This window comes from Psammomys obesus, unplaced genomic scaffold (genome assembly GCF_907164565.1).
Source record: "Psammomys obesus unplaced genomic scaffold, mPsaObe1.curated_primary_1811, whole genome shotgun sequence".
Classification (NCBI taxonomy): domain Eukaryota; kingdom Metazoa; phylum Chordata; class Mammalia; order Rodentia; family Muridae; genus Psammomys; species Psammomys obesus.
The window spans coordinates 15,342,637-15,359,316 of NW_026594428.1; the positions used below are offsets into that span (position 1 = coordinate 15,342,637).

At 39.0% G+C, this 16,680-nt stretch overlaps 1 protein-coding gene across 1 annotated transcript in view; it reads left to right on the top strand.

Moving 5' to 3' along the window:
* Window positions 1-10,691, top strand: part of Dnah5 (dynein axonemal heavy chain 5) — a 298,260-nt gene extending 287,569 nt beyond the window's left edge. The window contains exon 78 of the mRNA XM_055619009.1: window positions 10,238-10,691. Coding sequence (XP_055474984.1) covers window positions 10,238-10,389 — 152 coding nt within the window. The 3' untranslated portion in view covers window positions 10,390-10,691. The remainder of the gene's footprint in view (window positions 1-10,237) is intronic.
* The last annotated feature ends 5,989 nt before the right edge of the window (window positions 10,692-16,680 follow it).

Here is a 16,680-nt window from a genome sequence, read left to right on the forward strand (position 1 = left end):
TATTTTTCTTGTACAGAGGGAGCACCAAGAAGTGTGACTCTACTAGTTTGTGGGTTTGAGTCAGGATATGAAATATAAACTGTATCTAGGATGGAATTGGCTTAATCATATAGCTAAAATAGTTGGGTTGCTATTTTATGCAATTGGCATAATACCATTTGGATGAAGCACACATTTATTCTACATTTTCAATGTTCTATTTCAGAAATCTAAAAATCTAAAATTTAAAAATTGAGTGTTTTCCATTGTTGGCTTCACATTTTCTAGAGGTTTTTGTTGCATCTATCCAACTGTCTTCCAGCTAACGTCCCTTCAGTCTCTTCAGGGAATAATGTTTATTTGGAAGCATAAGCTACAAGCTCTAGAGACTGCCATGATGTTGGGTCCCCAGAAAGAAGTGATTTAATGAGATAAGCACAAATTATGTTTTTCTTTAATAAGTAAAGGAAGAGATGACATATCTCTAGAGGCTGATGGTATTCTGATACTATAGATAAATACCACAATAGGAAACTTGGATCAGGGAAAGAAAATTGTGAACTCCATTTTCCTTTTTATTTTTCTTTCTGGGAATTGAATTCAGGACCTCCCATATAGAAGGTAAAAGCTGATCTTGAACTTGTAATCCTCCTGTTTCAGTTCCCAAGTTTCTGAGAGGCCTATGGCATTAGAGCTGGTTTAAATATTTATTTTAATATTTATTTATGTGTATGAATGCTTTGTCTTGATGCATTATGTGCACTACATACATACCTGGTATCCATAGAAGCCAGATGAGGGTCTGGATGTCTTATACCTGAGTTATAGGTGACTGTAAATTGCCACGTGTTAGGAAAAAGAAATCATGGCCTCTGCAAGAAGAGCAAGTTCTCTAACATGCTTGGCTTTCTCTGGAGCCCCTAAATAATTCTAAACAAACAAACACTTGCTATTTTTTTAACATATATTACTACAACCTTACATGCTTGTGGACAAAGATAATTATGAACCAGATCTTGCCCATAAGGACACACAGTCCAGTGAATAAGACCAATAAAAACTAATACTAAAATATAGTTAGAAAAGTATTATGATAATGGGTGTTTTCACAGTGCTTAGGACACATAGAGGGGAAACAACTGTGATCGAGAGACTAGGTTAGTTAGACTGAGCCTGAGATGTGGACAAGAATGAGCATGGCTTGGAGCTGGAGAAAGATTTTTCTTCCCAGAGGGATATAGCACCAACTCAGTCTGTCTACCTGATTCCTGCTATCTGCCAAATGTCACCCTAAAGCTAAAGCTGCAACAGCAAAGACCAGACAGGATCCCCTTTCTTGCTGCTCAGTTTCAAAGTTTGTAGAGATACAAGAAGCAAATGTCATTTTGTTACTTGAAGATTTGTTACTTAATGTTTATTAATAATACTGATGTTGACACTTGCAGTCATCCCTAGATGTGTACCCAGAAGCACAATATTTGAGCTGTTTAATAAACACCTTTGCTCCCAGGTGAGGCAGAACATGGGAACGCTCTGCCTTCTGGTTTGAGCTATTATATTAGAAACAAATGCCATTTTCATGTTCATTTTCTGTTATGCTTTTCTATATGTACTTCTGTACAATATATATAATTTATATAGAAACACACATGTGATAGGTATAGTTTTATATATTATATAAAATATATAGACGTGTGACAGAAAATATTAGATATAATAGTGTATATTATATATAATTTTTTTTCTTTAATATGATTGCTTTCCATTATAGTACTTAAGGAAAGCTTACCTTTTTAAGAATAGGAAGTCTCTGTAACAAAACTTATGGAGAGAATGTATATATTAGACAGACTTCCTTTAGGTACAAATTATGGTGCTGGTAATCTTGAATGAACCTTAAATTATCTGCAGGATACATTAAAAAGGTTCTATCAAGCAGAAACACACATAAACAAGATTATATATCGATTGGTTGATGACAAGTGTGATATCCTCAGAGGTTTTCAGGAAGCCCACCTGGCAATTCCCATAGGAGTGACAGCTCAGCATTTGTTAATCTGCGTTAATGATGGCTTTAAATGAAGTGACTACCGAGAGATGACTCTATGTGACTGTACAGATTTCAGACAGTCCTTGTTTATCTAAGGAAAGCACACATACATATGGTTGAGTGTGTAATGATTTAAGATTTCAGTGAAGAGCGAACCGTGCACTGAGCTTTAGAGACAAAACAGGCTTGCTGATATCTAGAAGCAAAAGGAAGTATTCAGTGTTATGAGGTGGCATCGGCTATGTCTTGTGTGAAGAACAGGATGATGGTGAGGGCATACATACAGCTAAGGAAGGTAATGAAAGGGCAGGAAGAAATCAGTAAGTGTCCACAAGTACCCACACACAGTAAGGACACGATGAGCAGAAATTCTGTGTGCTGTAGGTGACTGACATGGGATGGTAAGGGGGAGGGTACCCAGGTGTGAAGGATGTGGCTGACTTCCAGATCTGGGACTCCCAAGGATGAAGGACAGGTTATGAGAGGGAGGAAGGGAGGGGTCCAGGAAGAGGTAACAGCGCACCTTGGCAGGTTGCAGGAAAGCAAAAGAATTGTGAAGAGTAAGGTGGAGACATGTAAAGTTAAGGTAGAGTGAATTATTTTATAGGATGCCTGGTGGAGGAAGGGAGGGAACTTAGAATACTTCATGGTTTGGGGCATCAGGTGCATATGCACGGTGAGTGTCCCGGTTAGTTTTTTCAGTTTGTAGTTCTAGAGGGATAGACTTGATCACAGTGGGGGAAGACATGGAGGCAGGAGCACGGTGCCAGCCTGGCAGACTGGAAGCAGATTGTCTTTCTGCACGTGGTGGGGGGAGGGAGGGAGGGAGGGAGACAGAGAGAGAGAGAGAGAGAGAGAGAGAGGAGAGGCGAGCACAGGTGTTGTGATTATGTGGCTGAGCTTAGAAGAGTAAATATGGATGGTCAGGCTGAGACAGGATCCAATTGAGGCTTTGAGGTTATCAGTTTTTAGATTGTTGGTGTGAAGTCTTGGGGCAGGAGTTATTTTTATAGAGACTTTAATGAAATATTTTTCCCAAAATATTTTTTTGAAAATTTGCTTCATAATAATATTTATTATATCATGTATATCATTATATATGTATATGGAGAGGGAGAGACAGTGAGACAGAGACAGACAGACAGACTGACCGAGAGAGAGGGAACAGGAAGTAGATACAGCCCCCAGTGACATACTTGCCAAGGTTCTATCTCTTCAAGGTTCCATAACCTTTCTAAGAAGCACTGTAAACTAGGGACCAAGTGTTCAAGTACATGACCCCATGGGACCATTTCATCCAAATCACTACAGTGAACCTGGATGGCAGAATTCCTCAGGCGTAAGGTGCAAGCTCCAGAAGTGCAGAGTAATGAAGTCACAGAGTGGACAGCTGTGGCCCATCTTAGAGAATGTTCCTGGCATGTGTGTTCCAAGAACACGTGACATCCAACAGCATTCTCTGTTGTGCTAAGTGGAGTTCTGCCTGGGATGAGAGAGAAACATGATCCCAGCAGTAGCACAACCCTGTCATGTTTCAGTTGATGTCACCATTCTAGAGCGATGCAGCCTGTCAATAATGTGTCTCTGATTACACAGGCGTGGTAGGTTTAGGATATATGATCCAACACATTATTGCTGCTCCTAGAATCAAAACCTAGTCCAGAAAGATCAGAGCACTTGGCAGAGGCCAAGAGGGAAAGGAAGAGCAGCACCTAGAGACCCTCAGCATCTTCACATTTTCAGGTACAAGAAAGCTCAGCTCTCCACTGTCCACTCCTAAGCTCTGGACTAACACTCCATCCACTGGGGAGTCTGGGATGAGCTTGGGGCTCTCAGTACAAATCTATAACTTTTTGACTAGAGATGCTAGATGAGGAGAAGAGGGAGGAAGAGGAAGAGGAGGAGGAGGAGGAGGAGGAGGAGGAGGAGGAGGAGGAGGAGGAGATCATTCTAAGAGATAACGTCTATGTACATGTGTTTTTAAAAGCCTGACATGGAGGATCCACCAATACATTCAGTTACAGTTGTTTGTTAATGTTTAAGCTGTAACTGCAGCAATAGTGACAACATTAAAGAGCCCTCCCCCTCCAAAAAAATCCAGTTTTCCTTTGAATTTGTACTATGTACCAAGTACCCTCAGACCCCTGCCAGGTATCTTGCATTCTGTGAAGTTTTCTAGAAAGAATTTAGCTTGAAGTGTTTCTGTTAAAGGAGCTGTGAATTTCCTTGGGTGAGATCTAGTGCTGAAGGGATGAAGGAAGAGGCACCCATGAAGGGAGAAGCTGAGCCCCAGTGAGGGAGGTGAAGGCTCTCAGCACATTGCTAGGCACAGGTGTTGCTTGCAGTTTTATGCCTGAACTTACAAGAGTAAATATGACTGGACAGGTTGAGACAAGATCCAGCTGAGGCTTTGTGATCATCAGTTTTTAGATTGTTGGTGTGAAGTCTTGGTGCAGGAGCTATATTATAAAAATATTAATGAAATACTATCTTTACCCCAAATACTTCTTTGGAAATTTGCTTTATCATATCACCGTATCTAATCGTTGTGTTGTGAAAATGTGTTCCTCATAACAAGAAAGAGATGACTTTCCTACAGTGAATTCGGTGTTGTTTTTCTTTCCTTGTGAGTACCCTGTAAAAGTCCATGGCAATTTGACATTGAACATCTTAGCATGACCACAATGCAGTAATAACTTCATAATACAGGCAATTTAAAAAAAATATTTTGTAAGAGATTTTTAGAGTGCAGCTGTGCCCATCCTGCTGGGCATTAGCCTGTACTAAGACTCATTAGCAGCAGGTAAAAGGTGGTGGTAAAACAAGCAGAGGAAAAGGGAGCAGTTTCAAGGTATTGAAAACAAAAATAAAATTTAGTTCTTATTCCTTTCTTTCTCTTTTTTTAAGCCGGCGTAGGTGGAAACTTGTTTTTCTTTATGGTTGAAGAGATTAATATTTGCTAATGGAAAACTTAAAACTGCTGCTTTCATGCTGAACACTTTATTTCATTTCATTCTGATAACTAAATAATGTTCTAATTGCGATAAAGAAATGTGGCATCGTTAATGACGAAAGGACACTCCAAGTGTAGCATTTTAAAATTAGAATTATCAGTTAATAGTTTTTGCATTAAAATGGAAGGTGATTTATCACTTTAAAATAAAGTGGTTATTGAAGTACAGAATCAGGACTGATGTATTCATTTTCAAAAGGAAGAGAACTGGATATTTGCCTTAACAATAAAATGTGGGAGTGGCATATCTTTAAATTTAACAGTTCTTGTTTATCATGAGGACATCACAGAAAAACTCTAAAGTTTTATGGGATTCACCACAGTGGGAGAACTACGTAATCTAAACTCTAGTTTCTGTATTCTCAAACGAAGCTTGTAAGTAGCAGATACAGAAGAAAGTGTGCCACTGTATGAATTACTTATATGGGCAGAATGTTGAGTCTAATACAACTTCAGGGCTGTAGCTAAAAAGAGTTCAAGGGGCCACAAGCGTTGTAGCATTTGGGGTATTATGGCATGAGTTCTTGAACACTCAGTGGGATGAGAGAGCGGTTTTAGTATTTCCAAAGCATAGGAGGTTATTTCCTGCCAGATAAATTTGTTTGTCACAGTGCACCTTGACCCATTCTCATCCGAGACCGCAGGTACCTCTGTGATGTAGGGCAAGACACATAAGGTGACTGAGGGAAACCTCCTGATGCTTGGGCCTCACAGTAGTTAAGCCTCTTCTAACTTATAAGTGTGGAAAGCTAGCAAAGTAATGGGGAGCATGAGTATGGGGAAGTTTTCTTAGTGAAAAGTAAACTTTTCGGTACATCTGTGTGGGCATGAATGCCCGTGTGTGCATGAATGTCTTGCATGCATAGGCGTGCATGAATGTGCGCGGATATGTGTGTTTGCTTGTGTACATGCACGGATGTGCCTGTGTGTGTGCATACTTGTGTATGTATGTGTGTATGAGTAAAGTGTTTGTTGTGTGTGTGCATGTCCATGTGGACATGAGAATGTGTGCGCATGCATGTGTGAGCATGAGAATGTGTGTACATTCACATGTGAATGAATATGTGTTAAAAAGCGACTAGGAAAGGCAAATGGCATATATGACATTGAGTACTGTATTATAACACAGTAAAATACATTCACATGTGTTTTCATTTTCAAACTTAACAATAAATTTGTATAATATTTTCTCCTTTTATAGATGGGGAAATTGAGGTTTCAAGTTGTTAGGTGTGCAGATGACTATGGCTACCAAGCAGCAACGCAGTTGTGGGATGCACAATGTTAATCCTTTGGCTTTGGAATATGCCACAAGTTGAACTGGAGTCTCAGATTTTCTCTTCTTCATTGTCATATCTTCCTGCAAAGAGCAGGAGGCAGCCATGCATGGACCATGACAAGTTTTGCAAAAATTAGGGGCATAATTCACTGTGGGCTTTCTGTCCAAGTTTGATTCTTACAGCTTTATAATATTGGGGAAATATATTACTTCCTTATGTTTCAGCTTCCTAATCTGTAATGTGAGTAAGGGATCTTACTTAGTGACAGTATTCACAGCAGAGTTTTTTTTTTTTTTTTTAAATCACTGGACAGGCAATGTTTAATGTTCAAAAAGTACAGAATGAAATAATTTTATTAGTATTACTAACATTACCATTTTAAAATCACAAGATTTTTAAGATGGAATGACACAGAGAAAATTGCCTAGTAACCTAAATGCTGTTAGGAACAGGAGGTCAAAGATAGGATTGACTTGAAATAACGTGGTAACTTTGGATATTGGCAGAAACACATGTAGTGTATATGATGGAATGCATGGGATAGGCAGGGAAGGTAAGTGGGTAAAAATAGCATTTCTCCGAGGCAATTTATGAAAATATCTACGATCCTAAAGTGTGGGATCCCCCAGTTTTCTTTCCCCAGTCTGTTTTCTGGAACCCCAAGGCTTGAAACATATGTAGCTAAGCTGTTCTTCTCAAACACTTGTCTTCAAAGTTCCTTGTCTAAGCAGGGGATCGGGCACACACAATCTGTTTTTGTGGCAGCGTTTCCGCTATGAAATTATATTTGGGGTGACTTCTAATCCCGTCGCAGACGTCTGCCGCGTGCTGTGACTTGGCATGCACATCTTCAGTGAAGAAGCAATTAAAAACAAATAAAATTGAATAAACGTTTCAGAGAATTGTTATTCTCTGCTTATTAAAAAGGATTCTATTGTTTTATAATTCCAATTTGTTTTGGACTTAAAATTCAAGTAGTCAAATACTGTACAAGGTATAATTATTATAATTATCATTAGGCTCAGAGGTAAGACTCTAATGTCTTACTTCAAGGTTTATAAAATGGCTGTTAATCAAATTTACAAGAATAATTAGTTGTGTGTTTTGGTGATGCTTATAGATCTTGGAATTAAAGGATTTAAATACATCAGTTAGTACAGCTAATATTCTGTGATACATTGTCAGCCATTGACTTGATAAGAGCATTATGCCCCAAACTCCACACAAACACACACCACAGACATGGCATTCCAAGCATTTGCTTAGTCAGTGCTGCTGAGATTATACTAAGAATAACTGGAGACAGAATATCTAAACTTAAGAATTAGATATTATACTGCTTTTGATTATTTCTGATGATGACTTTAATGAGAGTAAGTCCACACAAGCTGTTTAGCACCATCACGCCTGTGACTTTGTTGTATGTATGCTTTTGCTTTGGATAACTTTGTGCAGGGAGTTATTCTCAGAATTATAGCTTGCCTGCAGCCGGCCTGGCAGCTCTTCACTAGATACTAAGTACATCCACAGTTGTGGATTCACTCAGGATAGGATCACATCTGTTTTGAGTCACTACTTCAGAATTTGTATTTTATATTGAGAGGCATTCATATAAAATATTAATAACCCTTCAAGGTGGTTGAAAGTAGATATTTAAAAACACATAGGTATCTGGATAAAGTTTCTATTGAGAGATATAATGAAAATCAAGCTAGTACCTTGCTTTTATAACTTGTTAGGAAAGTGTTAAGTACTCCAGTGCCCAGTTTTGTTAATCTAAGGCACTATGTTAAGTTGTCCTTTTGCTGAAAAAATGGTTCTATCTCAGTATTTACAGGAGAGTAAAGCATAGTATGCCACATGCTTTCCAAAGTAGGGCAGCGGTTAGTGTAAATGAGACGTTTGTTCTCAAAGATTCTACCTTTTCAAAGAGAACACACTACTTCCTGAGATGGACATTAGATGGACATGAAGGGCAGACATGTGGGCAGAGTGGAAGTTAAAGGACATTAATGGCGCTTGATTTCCCAGGTTCTCCCAGGTCTAATTAATATTTGTAAATTTTCACACTTCTTAAAGAGGGCCTGCATAACTTGTGGGGTTTAATGCTCCTCAGATTTGGCTCTCTCTGTGAGTGTGGGGTGTCCCATGCTGGAGAGAATGAGCCCATGAATGATGTATGGGTTATCTTAGGCAGATGGATGAGCAGTAGGGCTGCATAGTTACTTTTTGAAGTTGCATTAGCCCTGTCCTCTAAAACAGGAGAATGGGGATTGAGCATTTTAGCCAGAGTCCTCCCTCTTGATTAGTTTCTTTAGGTGTACAGATTTTAGTAGGTTTATCCTATATTAAATGTCTATATGAGTGAGTATATACCGTGTGTGTCTTTCTGCTTCTGGGATAGCTCACTCAGGATGATCCTTTCCAGTTCCCACCATTTACCTGCAAATTTTTTTTTGTTTGTTTGTTTTTAATTGCTGAGTAGTATTCCATTGTGTAGATGTACCACAATTTCTGTATCCATTCTTCAGTTGAGGGGCATCTGGGTTGTTTCCAGCTTCTGGCTATTACAAATAAAGCTGCTATAAACATGGTTGCTCTGCCTTGCAGACTATCAAAGCAGATGTTGAGACTTATGGCCAAACTTTAGGCAGAATGCAGGGAATCTTATGAAAGAAGTGGGAAATAATAGTTAGATTTGGAGAGGACAGGAGGTACACAAGGAGAGCAACAGAACCAAAAAAATTGAGCTCAGGGGTCTTTCCTGAGACTCATACTCCAACTAAATACCATGCATGGAGATAACCTAGAACCCTACACTGATGTAGCCCATGGCAGTTCAGTGTCCAAGTGGGTTCCATAGTAATGGGAAGAGGGATTGCTTCTGACATGAACTGATTGGCCTGCTCTTTGATCACCTCCCCCTGAGGGGGGAGCAGCCTTACCAGGCCACAGAGGAAGACAATGCAGCCACTCCTGATGAGACCTAACAGACTAGGATCAGAAGGAAGAAAAAGAAACCCTCCCCTACCAGTGGACTTGGGGAGGGAAGTATGTGGAGAAGAGGGAAGAAGGGAGGGATAGGGAGGGGAGGAGGGAGGGAACTAGAGGGGGGATACACAGTAAATAAAGTATAATTTAAAAACAAACAAACAAACAAACAGGAGAACGGAATCTCAGACTGTGCTTTTTTTTTTTTTTTTCTGTTTCCCAATTCTTGAGTGGGAATTGAATCTTACAACCATAGCTGTTTCTGTTTCCCAGCTACTTTTAGTTCCTTGCTTACAAAGGAATTTCACAACACTTTGTTTGGCTGGGGATAGTCCCTCTCCTGTGATTTAAATGTGACAGAAAGCACAGCACAGAAGGTTGAAAATGGAATTATAAATAACTGATGAAGATGAAGTAAATACTATACAATGTGATTAAAAGTGGATGGCTCCTTAAGCCAAACACAATCCCTGCACACTTCCTTGGATGCTTAGTTGCGCTTTAACTGTTTTGTCATTGGTGATTGAGGCTTGCATTTGTTTGAAAAATACTTTTTGATTTAAAAGTATAATGAAGAAAGAGGGAGTGGGTGCATGAGTCTTGAGGAGGAGAGGTCAAGAGGAATGAGAAGGGAAGGCCAAATTTCTATGTGGAGAGAAAGAGGAAGAATGTGAGTGGAGGTTGCTGTCAAGGTTGTATGTGAAAGACTAATTACGCCAACAAGAGGCTGAATGTTTTGCTCTAGCTGATGTGATACTGCCTGCCACATGCAGGGACCTGATAATCTCAGAGGGTTAGTTCTTCATCTATTGGCTTTGTCTGTCCTTGGAAAGAGCTTCAAAATATACAAACTTGGCTTGTGCTCTGAGATGCTTCACCTAAAAATTAATCAAAGTCCTTTCTGCGATAAATTGTGTTTTGTAGCGGCAAGAGATCCTCTGCTATACTGCTGTCCCATCTACAAGAAGCCAGTTCGAACTGACTTGAACTACATTGCGGCTGTAGATCTCAAGACAGTCCAGCACCCTGAACACTGGGTTCTCCGCGGGGTAGCCCTTCTCTGTGATGTCAAGTAACAGAAATGCACCGTCCAAATTATTGTAATCTGTTTCTCTGTCAGTGATGCATAAATCAGACTGTGTTCTGTGCAGTTAACGAGGCAACACAGTCCCATACACTTCCTTCGATGCTTAGTTGCCTTTTACTTCTTTTGTTATTGGACATTGACCTTTGCATTTTTTTGAAAAATAATTACTGATTTAAAAGCATAATTTCCAACCTCCTAGTGAATTGTGGGCATCAGATCTCTAATCATCTATTTTCTTTTTATTTCTACCTGAAGTCTATGTTAAGCAGATGCTATTTCCTCCAAGGGATTGCTTGTTTGTTAATTCTGGTTCTGGTAGCAGCCAGGTTCCCTAAAATAACATGGGGAAGCTTGTGCCAATTTTATTTCTATTGCTTTTTGCTTTTTGCCAGGTCAAGTAGCTTATTTTCAAGGCTTCAAGCCAGTAATTAAAAGATCTTTTACAAAAATCATAGAAAATAGAAGATGGATTAAGATTGTAAATAGATAGCTCAGATGAGCCTGGAATGTGAACACACAGAGTAATATTCAGTCTTACTTATAATTAGTAACAAGGTACTGACTGACGTCTAACAAATGTGTGTGGTATCTATACTCCTGGTATGCTCAAAAACTGTTAGGGCAATATAAATTGATCCAATCTTTCTGTAAAATAATTTAAACAGAGAAAGAAACATAAAAAAAATCATTCACAGGCTTTGCTTCTTATTACTCTATACCAAAGGGGTAAACATACTGAAGGCAAGTTTTATATGAAAAGTTGTTATTTAATAAAGGAAATAAATGGACCTGTTCCAAATCTTCAACTGTAAAGCTATGCTAACAGAAACCAGGAGGTATTAGACAACTATAAAATGTGGTGTTAAAGAGTTCTTTAGAAGAAAATGACAAGCATACTAATAAATAAAAAAATACAATTTACAAAATATTGATCTGTCTGCAATTGTAGCTATGAAATAATTTGAATGTGGACAAAAACTAAATAATAATACGGAAAACTAAAACCAGCAATTTAAGATGTAATGGTTAGAAGAAGAATGGGGACAATCAAAGCCCTGGCATGTGTGGGCTTTTATTAATTAGGGAAAATGTTCTCCAAGGATCTCCACATTTATTTTTACTTTAAGTTTTGGTTATAAATGACCTTCTTCCTCACCCATTATGTACTGACCAGGAAACATAATCGGTATTCTGATAAGAATTTTGGTTTAGCTGTAGGTCAGATTACTGAAGCCTCTTCTGAGACAATGGGTTTCCTATGTCTATGGTGGGTGGGGAGGTGTCTGTGAGCCGCCAAGGGTAGGTCTGTGGTCAGCATCATTATTTTATGTTCATTATGCCTGTTTAGTTAGTGTGACTCTGATTGATGGGTGGTACTACTCCCATTGAACAGCTTTGTTTGTATGGATCAATATATCTTTTGATGCTTGAAAAAATATTATTGATTATTTTTATTTTTAAGAACAATTAATAAAAATTAGAGTGTGGTGCAAATTAATAAAAGAATGTTAGTAAATGTCCAAATTGGGATTCTTCATTGTTCTGAAAGGGGATAATTGTTATTAAGAACTCAGAAAAAGTGCTTTCAAAACTGTATTTTATCAAATTTGAAAATTTATAATTCATATGACTTTATGGCACAAACTGTTAGTATAGATTCTTCAGTTCCAGGGACCCAAGGTAGAAAAGGATACTGTACAAACAATCATAAAACACTAACAATGAACTTAACATAGCTGTAAAGCCAGGATGAGGCACAGACCCAGTTCTGCTTGGCTGGCCGCTCTGGTTCCATCCTATTTCTTCCTGCTGATGTGAAGGCACCCAGCATTCTGAATCAGATGTCTGAGGGAGAGCAAAATGTCTGAGTCTGCTGACAACCTATTCCATGGGGCTTGTGTCCTTGCAGAGAGATGCGACCGTCTTTTCCATCGGTGTCACTACTGAGTTATTTAAATTGTGCTTATTTCACAGTGCCTATGTATTAGGTCCTCTTCTCCTCTGGTGATACAATGGATCTAACAGGTATAGATGCAGAAAATAAGCAGTTATTTAGGCATGTAATTATATATAATCTCAATTTTAGAGCTGGTAGCAAGACATGTGTAGGATGTATAGAAAGTGATGTGAAGATTGTCAGTTAAGGGCTGTGAAGGAAATTACTGGACACCATAGATATGAATAACACAGGCTGGCAGAATTCTCACTATGTCTTGGATGAGTAAGTAGAGGCCACACCACCTGTTTCTTAATTTTTGCTTTGTATTGTTGGTTTGAACCCATGAGGAATTACGCAATGCCCCTGAATGAAAAAGTGCTTTATAAAGGAAGTCTTACCTAGGCGAGTGATCATCACTAAGTTGTTCCCCACTGCCCCCAGCTGCTCACCATCTGTGCTAAACTAAGTGTACAGAACAGAACTGAAGTGCTCCTGTAGGCTGTCTTCTTTACTCTGTCTCTTATAAGCTGTTTCCTATATGCCGGACAACAGCTGTACTTTCTCACCTGTCCAATCTACATTGTCCTATGCCCCTCCCCCTGAGTTTTTTCTTGGTTCCTCTTTATCTCTTTGCTGACCCTCAGGGCATCTAGAAATCTTTTAGAGTTGAGACACAAAGTAAGATTTTTTTTTTTTTTTTTTTTATAAAGCACCTTTTCATTCAGGGGCAGATGCATAATTCCTCAGAATCATCTCCCTGAGATTCCTCTGTAGGGGACAGTGACAAAAAGCAAATCAGCCCCGAATTAGGAAGATCATGACCTCATTAGGGGACAAAGAAGAGCTGTGTGAACCTGAACATTGTCTCCTTCCTGGAAGCTGTTTGTCTTTTGATCTTTTTGACCGGTTTGCCATTTGGCCATTTTTGATTGGGCCATGTGGTAGTTTGAATCAGATTGCCTCCCATGGGCTCATATTTGAACACTTGTTTCCCAGTTGGTGGACTATTTTGGGGGAGATTAAGTGGTGTAATCTTGGAGGTGGTGTGCCGCTTTGAGATTTCAACTCTCTGCTTCCTGTTTGTGAATTAGGATGTAAGCTCTCAGTTACTGTTCTAGTGTCACTCCTCCCTGACTGTCTCCATGCTCCCTGCTATGAGGATCACAGATTCTAACTCTCTGAAACTGTAAGTTCCCATTAAACTCATACTTCTGTAAGTTGCCTTTGTCATGGTGTCTTATCACAATGATAAGAAAGCAACTGGGACAGATATTGGAACCATGGAGTGGGCTGTTGCTATGTCAGGGCTGATTGTATTGGCTTGTTTGTTTGTTTGTTTTTCTTTATGTGTGTTTTGTTTTTGTTTTTGAAGAATGTTAAGACTTTGGGACTCTGGACTAGGAAAATTGTTTAATACTGTAAGCAGGCTATAACAGGCCATCCTAGCAGCCAGAAAGACAGTGGTGCTAAGAACCATGTGGACTATAGAGTCCCAGCTCAAGAAATTTCAGAAGGAAATAATACTAACAATCAGGCTAGGTACACAATTCTTGTGATATTTTGGCAAAGAATGTGGTTGATTTCTTCCTTAGTCCTAAAAAAAAAATCTACCAGAGGTTAAATTGAATTGCTTTGACTGATTTCCTTTGCAGAATAGATTATTTTTTTTAAAGAAAACCTAATATTGACTCTGTTGCTTGGATGTTAACAATCACTCTTAATGCAGATCTACAATGAAAAAGAGTGAGCAGGACAAAAAAATACAAAATGCACAATTTGAGAAGATGAAGAACATCAAAAATGTAATTTTGGAGCCAAAGTTTATGCTGAAAAAATTAGGAGAGATCTGATGCAAAATGGACTAAAGACAGGGTGCTCGGAGGGCAGACGCCAAACAGCTAGTCCTGTAACATGTAAAAAAAAAAAAAAAAAGAAAAAATCTAAGGAATCATCTGCTCCTAAAGAGCAACAACGAATCAAAATCTGTGCAGTGTTATTCAAACAGGGGATGAGGTTCCATCCCAAGTGGCCGCGTAAGTCCCATGATTCTGAGAGTAATGAAGGACACAGGAGCACTAAACTCTCCTATGAGTTGTACTGGTCATAGTGGCTTATCACAGCAATAAAGTAATGAAGACAGGAAGGGTAGGTGTGAGGAGGTGACATCTACAGTTTGATCTCAAGGAAAAATGGAAGACGCTCAAACCCTCAAGTGCTTGGACTGCCCTCCTGCTGCCTGCGCTGGTTGGTTTTATTGACATGAGTATGGGAAACCTTCACTGAGAAAACGCCTCTCTTAGATTGGTCTGTGAACATGCCTATGGAAGCACCTTCTTGAGTAATGATTGATGTGGTAGAGGCCAGCCCACCACACGCAGTTCCACTCCTGGTTGATGGATCTGCACTAAAGAAGAAACTGAACAAGCTGTGAAAAGTAAAACAAGAAGCATGGCCTCTGTTTCAGTCATCGCCTCCAGCTTCCTGCCTTGAGCTTCTGGCCTGACTTCCCATTGATGGAATGTAACTTTTAGGTGGAAATAAACCTTTTCCTCCCCAAGTTGGCTTTGGTCAGTGCTTTATTATAACAATAGAAAAACCAACTAGGATGCTCCCTAAAGGGTTTGTGTGAATCCAGGGAGGGAGAAAACTGACACGAACATCTGGCTTGAAGTGGAGGGCAGCAGAGTGTTGCTTTGTCAATGGCAGGTCAAACCTTGTTTTAGCAGGTGCAGAGGCAGATGTGTAGCTGATGGGAATCAGATTTCTAAGTCTTTGGGATGAGGAGTGCTAGATTTTGTCTGCAGTATAATCATCTCTTGAGAAAGAACTCTGTATCAAGAGACATAATGAGATAACCATATATTTTATACCTAAGCAGCCTGAAGATTTAGTCCAAAACCACACAGCACTAAAAATGTTATTATCAATGAACATTTCTTTGAAGTTTTAGTATAATATTAAATTAGATGTAAATACATAATGACAAAGATTTAGTGATGTGAAAATTTTTGTCAGATTTAGGATATATATGTTTGTGAGCAATGCCCTCAAAATGACTAATGCCAGAAAATCAGGAATGCAGTCTTCTTTTTGTCTTTCTGACATGGTCCTCATGTGGTACATAATTACTTCTCCAATTCAAGTAGGTTTTTTGCAGGATTAGAAGTGAATTCAAAATACTTGGTGTAACTATTTAATTTTTATTACTAGCCACTACCAACACATTAGAATAATGTTTTTTCACAGTGATAATTTTCACAGTATGATCCTCCAGATTGGATAAATGCTTTGAAAAATCAACAAACAAACGAGTAGGCTTTGAAAACAGGAAGCGATCGGCCTCATTCTTGAGGTCTAAGCATTTTATTTTATTGAATGGCATGGACTGTGTCTACTAGATATTTGTCATCTGTCCATAAATAACTCAGGAGGAGGAAGGTTGTAGAGATTCAAGCTCAGCTTTAGAATCAGATACATTATTTGACACAACAAACAGTACATAAACATATTTTCAGTGATCTTCAATGGTAAGACTTTTTGGTTACACATAAACTTATTCTTACTGATGCAAAGATAGGATGTGTTGTTTTCAGTTTGTACCTGTGAAGTTCACTGGTTCTGATCTGGGAAGCCATGACTCTGAGAAGATTGGAGGTCAGCAGTACAGACTGACTCCTGTCCTCCTGTCTTTTAAAGAGATGTTGTGGAGAAGAAAGGACTAGATCCCGGGAAGGACATGTCCTGTGTGAGCAGCAACAGAGAAATTGCTTCATACTGCTTTTCCTCAGACACTGTCATAGTTTTCCTGTCAAGCTTATAACTGTATCTCTGACAGATCAAGACAGAGGGATTGATTTCATAATTCCTCAAATGATATTCCAAAGATGACTTTCAGGAACTGTGAAGACAGTTCATGGCAGAATGACTGACTTACAAGTACAAAAATAGGGGCCATGTCTTATCTTCTGGAATGTGGTATTTTCAAATGACAAACTATTGTGATCTTATATTGTGACTTCAGTGCCATAAAGGATTTAATATGAAGTCTTATTAGACCACAACCATGCTCTCCTTAGAACACTCAGACATGCACTATGAGTCTGGCTAATCTGTGTCCCTTTCTTGGAGTCTTTAGGGTCTCTCTGATTTAGGGCTCAATTTAGTTTTCCAAGGTTCTGCATTTATAAGCATACTTAATTATTTTCAAGTTTATGTTGGGTGGTTGCCTTGTCCTCTCTTTAATTAGCATGCCAAGTGGTATTTTTCAGTGAGTAATACATCGCTGCACCTTGCTGTGCATCTTGTGGGCAAAACCAAGGCACATTGTACAGCAAGGTGCTT